Source organism: Amphiprion ocellaris, chromosome 3 (genome assembly GCF_022539595.1).
Source record: "Amphiprion ocellaris isolate individual 3 ecotype Okinawa chromosome 3, ASM2253959v1, whole genome shotgun sequence".
NCBI lineage: Eukaryota > Metazoa > Chordata > Actinopteri > Pomacentridae > Amphiprion > Amphiprion ocellaris.
This window is the reverse complement of record NC_072768.1, coordinates 181194-194979: the sequence shown is the minus strand read 5'-3', so window position 1 is coordinate 194979 and position 13786 is coordinate 181194. Positions and strand designations below refer to the sequence as shown.

Sequence of the window (13786 nt, the reverse complement as noted above, 5' to 3'; positions counted from 1 at the left end):
GTGTTTCATTGTTGTTGTTGTTATTATTATTATTATTATTATTATTATTATTATTATTATTATTATTATTATTATTATTATTATTATTATTATTATTATTATTATTGTCATTGTCGTTGTTGTTACTGTTTCGTAGCTTCTATCGTGATGGTACAGGATAGTGAAAAATAATCACCACATACGTGATAAAAATATTCTTTTGACTCATGAATCCAGTCAGAACCTAAAGCAAGCAAAGATAAACTCAGTGATTTTTTTAAAAAATAAATATTTATGATATTTGTTGCCGATCACGCACGCGCGAGATGCACGTAAGCGCGTATGGTTTTTTGCGCGTGGGTGTGTTTTCTTCAAGTTTGAGTCAGTAAGGGATCGTGTACAAATAGTACTTCTTTATGTAAACCAGATAAAGCCTTATTTAAAGGCTTTAAAATAAATTTAATGTCTGAGTATTACTCCATGAGAACCTTTAATTAATATATAATTAATAGGTGGACTACAGAGTAATTATTGACCTCCAGAAGTACTTCTTTGTTTCGTTAAACGCTCTTATCCGGGCTGAGTGTTTGCAGACGCTCCCTCTTCCGTTAACCGTCCCGTCATACCTCGCGTGGCCAACGGCTCTCCGCTCATTGAATCCCCGAACTCAGCTTTCAGCTCGGTTTGGTGGGTATCTGGAGAGAACCAGGCCGTTCAGCTCGGTTTGGTGTAAAAATCTGGAGGAAACCAGGCCGCAGCACCGACCCGGCCTTCTTTTTATCTCACTACGGCGGCGGGACGTGCTCTCCTGGGGCTCGCTGGCTCGGATCTGGTCGGGGAGGCAGGGGGGAAGTCAGGAGCTGGTCCTGGGTGATGATGGAGCTGGAGGCGGCCAGTAACAGGGGCGATCTGGGAGTTGTGGGGGACTCCCTGCAGCCGCAGACCCCCAGCAGACACGAGAAGAGCCTGGGACTGCTCACCACCAAGTTTGTGACTTTACTGCAGGAGGCGAAGGACGGAGTTCTGGACCTGAAGGCGGTGAGCTTTGTTGTTAGCTAGCACATGTCAGTTAGCCCGCTGTCTGTGGGTTACTGCCGCTAGCCTGTTAGCATAGCCTTTTAGCCTAGCCTAGCTGTGCGACATGTCAGTTAGCCCGCTGTCGGTGGGTTACTGCTGCTAGCCTGTTAGCCTAGCCTCTTAGCCTAGCTGTGTGAATGGAGATAACGCTAGCTCTCTGACAGGCTTATTTGAATGGAGATATCGCTTTACTTTGTACTTTTAATACTCCAGGACCACTTCTAAAGTCCCGTTAAATTCTGTGTCTCTTCGTTTACCCGTTTCTTGGAGCAGCGGGGAGCCGAATAAAGGCTCAGGTTGAACTCTGAGAACAATTTTTCAGACTGTGTCCCCTGCAGATCCTAAGTTTATAAAGTGGGTCAGCTTTTGTCGTTCCTTCCGAGCTAACTGCTAAATGTTCACACATGAACAGTCCTTTCTGATTGATAACGCCTCTGTCACTTAACGCCATGCATTCACTGCGTTTACAATAGTTAGTGAGAAAGCATTTATTTCCAGCGATGGTGTTTAGAAACACATTAAATTATCTGCATTCACTACAATCATTAAATAAGATGATCTGCATTCACTATCCATTATTAATTCTTCAGATATTACATTAGAAACAAATTAATTTATCTGCATTCACTATCCATTATTAGCTCTTTCGATAATACATTAGAAACACATTAAATAAGATGATCTGCATTCATTATCCATGTTTTTAACTCTTTAGATACTACATTAACTCTCTAAAACTGCCATCCTACTTGTTGTCAGCTGGTACCAGAGTCCCTTAAATAACTTGAAAAAATATTTGGATTTGGTAATTACATCTAGTCTGAGCAAGATGTTGAGATCTAATTGATCTTTTCACACCTTTCAGTTAATGTTAGTAATGGTTAATGAGCGCTGACTCAGCTATGACCTTAAACACCATAAAATAAAAGTCCAGAGTTATCAGTTTGTAGTTTACAGCTGACTGATCCAGCAGTCAGTGTGTGTTTTGTGTCCTCTGGTGAACAGATGGCAGTGTGATCATCCACTACTTCACATAATACAGCAGTTTCTGTCTAACTGACCTCAGATCGGCTTCTTCACAGTCATAGTTGCACTTTGCTGCTAATAAAACACTGTTGTTGTTGTTTTTTTTTTAAACTCTCATTTCAACCTCCTTATGAAAACACCTTCCGCTGTTATTAATGAATGCTGGCAATAATGAAACTAATTTACTCTGTCTACATTAATTCCTGCATCCTACACAGAATAAGACTGAATATAGGATAACTTGTTGTGGAGACAGACGTAAATCTAGATGTTTATCATTATAATTCATCTGTTAGATGTTTCAGATACGTTGTTTTTTTTAAAAACTACTTTAGTATTTAAAACTGAGACTGTGCTCTGACAGAAGCTGTTTCTATGTTGGAGAAAGTAAAAGGCAGCTGATGACTGAAGCTTTCAGGACTGGACTGGTTTCTGTGACTGGTTCCCACTGCCACACTCAACTGGAAGTCTTTATGTTGGTTCTGCATGATGACGGATAAAATGATGTTGTATGAACTGGTGGTTTATTAACCACCATCCAGCAGGTCCAGGGGCCCACCCATAGGTGACGAAGCCTGAACTATCAGCATGTAGATATCTGTAGCTTGTTGGACACTAAGATGATTAAATGCTCTACAGTGGCTTTAAACCTTTAGAGTTTCTGGTTGCACGGATACAGCCAACTGTGTGTTTTAGCTACAGATTGTGTTTTTCATTGGTTCAGGCGGCAGACACTTTGGCAGTGCGGCAGAAACGACGGATCTATGACATCACTAATGTGCTGGAAGGAATCGGACTGATTGAGAAGAAGTCCAAGAACAGCATCCAGTGGAAGTAAGACTTTACTGTTGCTCCTCAGAATTACACCAGGGCTGCATTTGCTGTCTTACAGGATTTTCTTTTTAAAGGCAGATATAATTTTCATTCTAATGTTGATCCAGAGAGCGTTTCAGTCTACATGCAGAATTAATCATGTTCATATTTAGGAGTTTAGTTCTGACCCTACAAGGCCTCAATCACAAACCAGTAATTGTGTTAACTGTGTAGTTTATGAGAGGTTGGACTGTCTGAAACCATACAACTAAACATGTTTCCTCCCCCAATCGGTTATTATTAATTATAGATCCAGAGACTGAAGAGCTGATTGATCTGTAGATTTTACTCTGTGCATGTCTGCCGTGTGACTCTCATACCAGAGTCTAAATAGCAGAGAAATGACATGAACAGAAGAGTTGAAAGTCATATGAAACGGATTAGAATCTGGTTTTGCTAGTTTAGGCTGTGGAAGTCCTGTCCACACTGGGCTAAGAACCAGTACTCTACTCCACCCTACAACCAGCTGAATAGCAGAAGAGAGCCTGTCTGCTGCAGGTGTTCCTCTACAACGTCCTAGAAAAATACATGTCAGAGCAGCTTTGCTCATTGCAGTTCATTAGTCTGTATTAGGACAGTCAGTTTGTATTAATTAGTCAGGAAGAAGAACTGTGGATGAGTTCATCTGCTGTCCTCTGAAGGATCTTCAGATTTGAAGTAAAACCATCTCAGCTGTAAGTAATCAGCTGAACCATGGTTAATGAGAGCTCGCTCAGTGTATATATTTATGAAGAATGAGGATTAATCTGCATATGTGTAATAAAGCAGCGCGTTCATGAATGTTTAAAGCCGTCTCCTTTTCCTGTGGTTCAGAGGTGTTGGTCCGGGCTGCAATACCAGGGAGATAGCCGATAAGCTGATTGATCTGAAGGCTGAGCTGGATGACCTAGCCCTCCGAGAACACGAGCTGGACCAGCAGAGAGTCTGGGTCCAGCAGAGCATCAAGAACGTCACAGATGACGCCAACAACAGTCCATATCCTTCACTGGACAGACCATTTATCAGTCCCGGATTTATTCTGATGAATCTGATTTTTTTCCCACTCAATCATTTTGTCAGACTTGACCAAGCTAGTGCCTGCTGTTGATGTTTAAAAACTTCATGTCTGGTGGGACGTTCTTTCTGTATTTCCTGTTATTTCAGGAGAGCTAACCCATATGACTGATAAAGCTCTACAACTTTCACCTGTTCATGGAAAATATTTAGTGGATTTGCAGGTTCATGAATGTTTCTGAGAGCAGCGCCAACGCTGTGACTTCATTCATCTTTAGATTCTCTCCAGTATGAGACCGGCTGCCAGTTTTATTATCCCCTGAAAAACAGCCAGACGACTGAATGAAACCTTTACAGACATGATTTACTGAGACGTGTTCTTTTTATCTGCCTGTAGTAGAAGCACCAGTGGTAGACCCATCCAGCCTCAGCAGCTCATAGTAGATAACTCTAACCCAGCTCATAGTAGATAACTCTCTAACTCTAACCCAGCTCCAGCTCAGGTTCAGGTTCTGTGTTCTGGTCTTTTAAAGGGTCACCAGTTTTTACAGATAAAGGTCTCAGAGTTTTCCTCCTGCTGTAAAGACTGTTTATTAACGTCCTCTGGTTCAGGAAGGAGGTTTATAATCCTGATGATGTCATTAGACGTACTGGGAGGACTGGAATAAGAACCAGTGGGATGTTTAGCAGATTGGGAGGACTGGAATAAGAAGCAGCGTTTTTAAAGCTTGGCTCTTTAGAATCACATCTTGTGCTTTGACTCTTTCTCCTGAACATGTGTGTTTTCATCTCCTGGTGGTAGATCTAGTCCAGATAGAGTCAGCTGTTATTTAATCTCCTCAGTGGACTAACTGTCCTGGAGATGAAATGTTCTCCTGCTCACAGCTTTACTAATGGAGCCTTAACATTCAAACTATGGCATATGTAAAACATGAAGACCTCTGTGGAGCTTTTAAAGGTAAGAGCTGCTCAGTCTTCATAGAGAATTCACTGTTTTCCATCCCTCCTCACCTCTGTCCTTCTCCTGTAGGCGACACCCTCCTGGCCATCCGTGCTCCAGTAGGAACACAGCTGGAGGTGCCCATCCCAGAGGCTGTAAGTCATGTCTCTGGATCTGTCCTTCTGCTGTCCATCTCCTGTCCATCTGCTGTCCTTCCCCTGTCTCCTTCATGTCTCAGACTGATGTGTGTCTGCATGCAGGTTCTGAATGGACAGAGGAAGTACCAGATCCGTCTCAAGAGTTCATCTGGTCCCATTGAGGTTTTGTTGGTCAATAAGGACCCCTCCAGTGCCTCTCCTGTGGTTTTACCCGTCCCTCCTCCAGATGACGTCCTCCAGAACCTCCCAGCACCACCAGCTACCTCCCAGCCGACCCCTGCTGCCTCACAGGTGACATGACATCAGTGTTCTATCAGTGTTCTACCAGTGTTCTACCAGTGTTCTGTGTGCATTCAGTAATCTGTCGTATTTCCAGTAAAACAGAGTTAGCTCATCCTGGAGATTAAATCCAGACCTGGACTAGAGCAGTTTATTCACCCGAGCTTCCATTTGTTTCATTTATATTTATATAACTTGTGCTTTCTGTCATTCATCTTTCTGATCGTGAACGTCATGATTTTCACCCTCCAGGTCTCCAAAGCAGCTCTATCCACTCCCACTAAAGCGTCTCTGTCCACAGCGTCGACTCCTGCAGCCAATCGGATGATGCCAGGTCAGAAGGGACAAAGTCCTGCTAAGAGATCGTAAAGTACTGACAGTTATTATCTCGTTCCTGGGAGCGTACATCGTTTGAAACGTTTCTGGTTTTATTTTAGAAGTGACGAGCACCACACCTGTCACCCCAACAGCAGAACCTCCAGCAGCTGTCACCCAGCAGCTCCAGTCCTCCGCCTCTCTGGATGGATCTGCATCTTCTGCTGCATCTTCTGCTGCATCTGCAGTGTTTGAACCAATCAAATCAGACCCATCTGAATGTGAGGATCAAGCTCTTTTCAAGCTCTGTGAAATAAATGTTTAGGTTGTTGCTGTTATAAAACCACGGCTTTGTGTGTTTAAAGTTAGAAGTCATTTTATTAACATTAAGCTGCTTCCCATCAGCAGATGACTTCATACAGAAAGAACAAACTGTCACATTTATTCTGTGTTTGACTGGAATATTTTCTCTGTAGTGCTGGACTTTCCCAAAGAGCTGTCAGAAATGTTTGATCCAACAAAAGGTGAGCTGCTCATGAGCCATTAGAGGCTCTGTCATCAGTTCAGTAAACAGCATGCCTCTCCAGAGTTTCACACAAATAGAAGGAAAATCTGAAACAACAGCTAAAAAACAGGGTTGTCTTTCTTGAATCATAAGTCGATGATCAGGAGGATTTTTTGAGACTTTTTATGCTCATGTATGTATGTGTGTATATACGTGTGTGTGTGTGTGTGTATATATGTATGTACATATATATATATATATATATATATATATATATATATATATATATATATATATATATGTGTGTATGTACATATATATACACACACACACACACACACATATATACACATACCTGTCACCAGCGTCATGCAGACTTTTCCAAATGTTCTCTTTTATGTGTTGTTTGTCTGACAGAGATCATGAGTGGAGATCTGTTGGAGGACTTGATGTCATCAGAAGGTGAGTTTGATTTTACAGTAGAACATGATAGATCCATGCTGACCTTACCTGACCTTACCTGACCTTACCTGATCTTACCTTACTTGACCTTTCCTGACCTCACCTTACCTGATCTTACCTGATCTTACCCGACCTTCCTCTCTCTGTTCCAGTGTTCTCTCCTCTCCTCCGTCTGTCTCCTCCACCCAGTGACCACGACTACATCTACAACCTGGACGAGACAGAAGGCCTGTGTGACCTGTTTGACGTTCCCATCCTGAACCTCTGACCCTGAGGACGTTGGAAACAGATGAGCTAATCTAAGTTTCCCTGACTGACAGTGGAGGACGTTTGAAAGACAGCTCTGGTAGATCAACCTGAGCTCCGTCAGACAGCAGCTCCTCGTCCAGAAACTCGACGAGAACAAAACATTTTACTTTTCCAAGGAAAGAGAGTCGGAATTATATTTTTGGATTCTTGTGTATTTTAAAGCGTTTTATTTGTGTTTCAGCTTTTTTTTCCGTGTGCTCGTGAGCGAAGCGTGGCGGCACACTGTATGTAAGTGTGTCTTTTTATTGAACTGTCTCCAGGAGGGAAGAACAAGAGAAAGCTTCTTCCTATCAGGTCAAGTCATGCAGACTAGCTCAGCCCAGACAGCTGGTTAAATATGCACTGTCCTCATGTACATAGAGATATATATTTTGTATTACTAGCTCTGATTTATTAACTACATTTGTATGACAGGCAGAGCAGTAGTCTGCAGATTGAAATAATCACACCACATGTATGAACTGCTTTGTTCTGAATAATAGGACTGGATTTGAATCAAAGCTTTCGGTGTTGGAGTTTCACTGAACCAGTTTGAGACGATGTTCAGACTAAAAGTCACTAAGTTTAGAACTGAATCACTTCACAAGAACACTTTAGAAGGTGCTGGTTAAAATATAAATTATTTCCTATAAACTCTACAGTATCATCAAACTGGTTTGGCTCTTCAAAACTGACAAGTTTCATCCTATAAAATGTTTTTTTGGCTCTGGTGTCCATCGGAGGAATTAGCTTTCCACGTTCCACATTAAGTTGTTCAGTTCTAGCGTCTGTATATGAATTGCTGTTGGTTTGGATGATTTCTCATGTATTTTTACTGATGCAGTGGATATCCTCATCGCCATTAAATGTGCTCCTGTTTTTGTATATTTGGCACAGATCCGTATTCAGTCATTTTTATTGTTTTTTTGGAGTAAATGAAAATATTTTCTGTCACTCCAAATTAAGTTTTTCCAGCTCTAATTATTCTCTCTGTGCAGCAGACAGATGAGCATCAGACTGTTGAATGAAATCATCCATTATTCATTTTCTTTTGTAAAATCTCTTTTTGGGTGTAATAATGTCCTTTTTTTTGCCCTGGATGACGTGTCTGTATGTACTGTGTATATCCCTCTACTGCTTGTATAGAGTAGCATTTATTTTTTTATACCAGCTAGAAATATTATTCCAGGATCGTTGCTACTAATTTGGGCGACACGTCAAAGTTAAAGGACTTTTCTTCCAATAAAAGCATCCCGTCTGATTGGACGGACCGGTCGCTCCTCGTCCAGCCGCCGGTCGTCGGGTTGGAGGCTAGATAGAGGCTGGATGTCTTTGGGTTGGGATGGAGGCTGGATGGAAGCTGGATGGAGGCCGGATGTCTTTGGGTTGGAGGCTAGATAGAGGCTGGATGTCTTTGGGTTTGGATGGAAGCTGGATGGAGGCCGGATGTCTTTGGGTTGGAGGCTGGATGTCGTCAGGGTGGGATGGAGGCTGGATGTCGTCAGGTTGGGATGGAGGCCGGATGTCTTTGGGATGGAGGCCGGATGTCTTTGGGTTGGAGGCTGGATGTCTTTGGGTTGGGATGGAGGCCAGATGTCTTTGGGTTGGAGGCTGGATGTCGTCAGGTTGGGGTGGAGGCTGAATGGAGGCCGGATGTCTTTGGGTTGGAGGCTAGATGGACGTTGGATATCTTTGGGTTGGGATGGAGGCCTGATGTCTTTGGGTTGGAGGCTGGATGGACGCCGGATGTCTTTGGGTTGGGATGGAGGCCGGTTGTCTTTGGGTTGGAGGCTGGATGGAGGCCGGATGTCTTTGCGTTGGAGGCTGGATGGAGGCCGGATGTCTTTGGGTTGGAGGCTGGATGGAGGCCAGATGTTTTTGGGTTGGAGGCTGGATGTCGTCAGGTTGGGATGGAGGCCGGATGTCTTTGGGTTGGAGGCTGGATGGACGCCGGATGTCTTTGGGTTGGAGGCTGGATGGATGCCGGATGTCTTTGGGTTGGAGGCTGGATGGATGCCGGATGTCTTTGGGTTGGAGGCTGGATGGATGCCGGATGTCTTTGGGTTGGAGGCTGGATGGATGCCGGATGTCTTTGGGTTGGAGGCTGGATGTCGTCAGGTTGGGATGGAGGCTGGATGTCGGTCTGGGATGGAGGCTCAGGCTGGTTTTCTAACAGGCTCAATAAGCTGTAGTTGCATCAACAGAAACAGAATAAAGTCTTTGGTATTAAATCAACTCTTCTGGAGTCATTTTTGAGTTTATAGTTTACTGCTGTAACCTGGTTTTAGTGACACTTCTGATAGAATTCCTTTGTGTTTTCAGATCTGATTATTAAACTCAGTGTGCATAAATCTGGAAAGAACTATTAAACGTGAATTAGGGTTCCTCAATAACCATATCGTTAATTACTACGACAATAAAGCATTATTTATGGAATATAATGGTATTTATAAGTTACTCTATTGTAATATGGCATTATTCATGGAATATAATATTTATAAATTATCTCTACCTTATAGTCATAAAGGTTTCTTGAGATTATGAAGAAATTATAATTAGTAAAATTAACCTCCATAATTCATAATGCTGTAGGGTCTCAGCTCTAACACGTCTAATAGTCATGTAAAATTGTATTTTCTATCATTTTTGTAGGGTTTTAATCCCTAATACGTAAATTGACACAACATCCACTGGAAATGTGCTTCACCTTGTGCCAAGAATACGAGCAATGCTGTCTTTTGGTCTTAAAAGAAACAAATAAGACAAGTAAATATATGAAGTATAGATGACTGGATGAGATAATGATGGAAACAAAAGAAAAACTTATGAAGCAGACAAGAAATAAAAAGTAATTAGACACTATGTGGTCTTAAGCCCAGTATTTACACTTGTTAGGTCTATACTTGCTTTCTTATTTATTTATTTATTTATTCATCTATTTAACTGGAAAGCTTTCTTGTTCATGTGCTAAATAAATAATAGAGAAATGGTTTTATTGCTACAGCAGACTCGGGATATAAATTATAATGTCCTGATGCCAATAATCCCCAGTTGCTTTATCTCTAATTTATGTTTCCTGTCTAATCTCTCTAAAATAATCTAAATGATATCTAAAAAAGAGAACATGTCTGTAGAGTGGAGATATGAAGTGTGGTATTATAAATGGCACTAGAGCTCCTGTTTCATTCCAATAATAATTTAATCCTGAACATAGACGTGCTGTTGGAGGAATGAGGAACAGCAGGGGGCAGCTGGAGCCAACTTTGTTCATTTACTGCTTCTTACAAATGCCCAAGAAAATATGATTGACCTCCACAAATAAAGCACAAACTCATTTTTATTTTAAAGTAAAACCACAGTATCACACAGAGGAAGGAAAAAACATGGAGGTTTTATTTTTAGAAGTTCTTCTCTGTTGGCTCCATGGAGACTTTCTGAACTGAAAGAAGTCGTCAGGACTCATTTTCCTGTCTGTTGTAGATGCATCATTCTGAAATGATCGCACCCAAACACCGGAACAATCTAATTCTAATAACTTGCTGGTTTTTGGCCACACAGTAAATACTGATATTACATTAAAATATGCAGCATGAAGGCTTGTTCCCAGCCAGCTCGAATGATGAATAAAATGTATTATTATTATTGCTATTATTATTACTATTATTATTATTGCTATTATTGCTACTACTACTATTATTATTATTATAGCTCAACTTCTCACCTCATCTCTTCGTTGCTGTATTTCTTTCATCCATGTTTCTGTGTAGCTGAAACATAAAACTCTGTTTTTATGTTAATATTTTAAATAAACTGATCTTATTTGAACCTCGGCTGAGCAGCAGAAGTTCTTCTGTTAAATCCAGTCAGGCTCAGACTGAAAATTATCTCCAGCATGTTACTGCATCTAAAAACTCTTCCTTTTTCTTTCCGTTCTCTAAAAATGTACACAAGTATAATTTTGAGGTATTTGTGTATCAGAAGTTCATTGCATTACTCTCCTAGGCTATATGAACATATTCAACTGAACTCATCTTTTATTTTGGTAAGTGTAACTGAATTTCCTGTGTGCACAATAATGGAATAAAATGTGTTAGGATAGGAGTGATGATAGTAACTCAGTACATTTACATAAAGGCTGTACTTTAGTATAACTTGGAGGCATTTGTGCATCAGAACATTGCTTTTTCTTTGTTCCTCTGTCATTAATCGTCTCTTATTGAACTCCTTGTAGATAAAACTGCATATAAATGCTGCTCACACGCTGACTTTTAATCATCTTCAACATCTGACTTGAGCTACATTTTTCTGCTAATTCTTACAGTAAACAGCAGAAGTGAGTCCACACCTGTTCAGTATCACTGTAACTATTCAGAACTGTATCAATAACTGCATTATTTTAAGTTGAAAAGGCACAGGAGAATTTTTAATGAGGATGAAGTATCTGATCTGATATGAGTTCTGATAGTTGTTGACCATAAAATGAACTTTTAACTAACAGGAGGCAGTAAGTACTGAGGAATGTGTTTTCGGCTCCAGAAATCCTATGCTGTGTTGACCTTGGAGTCCATTGTTAACCTATAGCTGATTTGTGACCCTTAGGAATGCACAGAAGGGGAGTCTTGTCTGAGGAGTTATCACTCCTTAGTGGGGATGTAAACCAGATGCTGTAATTCTATACGTTACCAGAAGGTATAAAAACTGACCATTGGTCTTTGTTCGAGGAGGATCATTGGGCGACATCCTTCCAGACAACTCCTGTCTGTACGATACTGTTCTTTCTTTTAATAAAGTTCTTATTGAGAAAGTCAGTGTCAACGGGCGTTTCTTCTCCACCTGAACATCACGGACATCAGAGAAACAATGACAAGGAAATAAGAGAAAACTATGGCCTGGACAAGTATGTTGCCTGATTTAAAAAAAAAAAAAAAAAAAAAAACCTTTGGTGTATTTAAAAAATAAAGAAAAGCAGAACATCACAACCCCACCAAGATGGAAGAGCAGAAAAAAGTCTCTGAAAATGGCAGAAATGTGGTGTTTTCCATCCTGAGGACTGAAGATTTCAGTAACGACAGGTTTACTGACTTTTGTTCTATTACTATTATTATTATTATTATTATTATTATTATTATTATTATTATTATTATTATTATTATTATTATTATTATTATTAATAACTTTGGGACTAATATTTGTAATATATTAAATGCCAGCTGTTTTACATAAGAGCAAATAACCTACTGTTAAATTTAGAAGTGATGCAGTTTCTTTAAGGCCATATGAAACTGAATCAGTCGACATTCCTGTGATGTTGTTTATGGGTTAGCCTCCAACTGTACCCACTGTGAGTATTTTATTATGAAAACCTTCACCGGAAACTGTATTCTAAATCCGGAAGCTTGACACCAACCTTCTGAGCGACGCCAGCCAACCCGGAACTTTTAGCTCCACTTATCCTCCTGAAAAGTTGCCGTGGAGTTTTCTCCTGACTTTGTGAGCAGTTCAGATGTTCCTTTAAGAAGCTCCTGGTTCCTCCTGAAAGACAGCAACCAGTTCGTCTTTTCAAACCAGGTAGGAGAAAAAGAAGCTGCAGCTGAATCTCTTCTCTAAACTCTGTCCTGTTTTCTCAAAGCTCACCGTTAGTTTGAACCAGTTCAGGAGGAGTTTTAGCCTTTATTTTCCCTAAATGTTAAAAAATGAGCTTAAAAAACTAGTTTATGGAGCAGGACAGAGTTTAGTGAAGCAGCAGTGTGTTACCCTGTCAGGTCAGAAATTTCAGGCAGCTGAGAGCTTCCCCGTCCACACACACACACACACACACACACACACACACACACACACACACACACACACACACGGCAGCACGCACGCACACACACACGAACACTTCCAGAGTGGTGAGGGGGTGTCTGTCAATCCAAGGGGTCTGGCTTAGGATCTAGGGTTTAGAGTCTAGGGTTTAGAGTCTAGGGTTTAGGGTCTAGGGTTTAGAGTCTCGGGTTTAGAGTCTAGGGTTTAGGGTCTAGGCCCTAGACCCTAGACCCTAAACCCTAGCGTCTAGGGTTTAGGGTCTAGGGTTTAGGCGCTAGGGTTTAGAGTCTAGGGTTTAGGGTCTGGGTTAGGGTTTAGGGTCTAGGGTTTAGGGTCTGGGTTAGGGTCTAGGGTTTAGAGTCTGGCATCCGGGGTTTAAGGTTTAGGGTCTGAGACCTACTGAAGGACCGGCCTGCTCGTGGTTTGAACTCAAACTGTTCTCAGAAAGGCAGAAGGTGAGAGCTGCTGCCACACTTGGACTATCAGGAGGACCATCAGGAGGACCATCAGGTTTTTAAATGATCCGCTGCTCTCTTTTAAACAGATTTCTGTTTTACCCATTAAAGGGAAACTGTTTACAGATAAATATTTAGATCAGATCTACTTTATTTGTCCCACTGTGGGTTTTAGTGTCAGAACTTCCCATATTAACGCTTGTTTAGCGGTGTGCAAAGCTAACGTGTAGAGAAACAGAACAGCCGTCTATGATCAAACCTACCAGGACTAGATAATCATTCATTTACTGGCAACTTGATTAACAGATTTGTTTGAGCTTTAAAACAAATGAAAGTAGTTAATAATTTCTTTAGAAAGACTTTAAAAGTGGCATGATTTCTCTTTCAGACAGTCCACAAATTTTGTTGTACTTCTGAACAATGACAATAAAGTCTCTTTAAGTCTTTAAGAACACGATAACACTGAGTTTACTCTCATACCTGCATTTATGAATCCAATTAACTTAAAATGATTTAGATCAATCAGCTAATCCATTATTTGACAACTTCTTTATGCTCATTAATCAAATAATCATCACGTTATTACAAACTTGGATGTTCTTTAGTGAGATATCAACCTTATGGTGGG

The 13786-nt window shown here is 40.9% G+C and overlaps 2 protein-coding genes across 7 annotated transcripts in view; both read left to right on the top strand.

The window, feature by feature from the left end:
• Positions 1 to 596: 596 nt before the first annotated feature.
• On the top strand, positions 597 to 9130 carry e2f4 (E2F transcription factor 4). Of its 2 annotated transcripts, none has more exons than XM_035950700.2 (11): positions 597 to 1017; positions 2807 to 2916; positions 3769 to 3930; positions 4863 to 4906; positions 4979 to 5043; positions 5149 to 5337; positions 5578 to 5659; positions 5766 to 5921; positions 6117 to 6164; positions 6563 to 6607; positions 6760 to 9130. In XM_035950700.2, exons 1-11 carry the CDS (start codon positions 853 to 855, stop codon positions 6873 to 6875), a joined length of 1182 nt encoding a protein of 393 aa, XP_035806593.1. In that variant the 5' UTR covers positions 597 to 852; the 3' UTR covers positions 6876 to 9130. The 2 variants fall into 2 exon arrangements, with proteins under 2 accessions (XP_035806593.1, XP_023131349.1); XM_023275581.3 differs by having other exon boundaries at positions 599 to 1017; positions 5763 to 5921.
• A 3173-nt stretch (positions 9131 to 12303) lies between these two features.
• elmo3 (engulfment and cell motility 3) overlaps positions 12304 to 13786 on the top strand; it is a 62074-nt gene continuing 60591 nt past the window's right edge. For all 5 annotated transcript variants that reach the window (XM_055009024.1, XM_055009023.1, XM_055009022.1 and 2 more), the window contains exon 1: positions 12304 to 12463. The gene's annotated coding sequence lies outside the window, so the exon portion shown is untranslated. The remainder of the gene's footprint in view (positions 12464 to 13786) is intronic.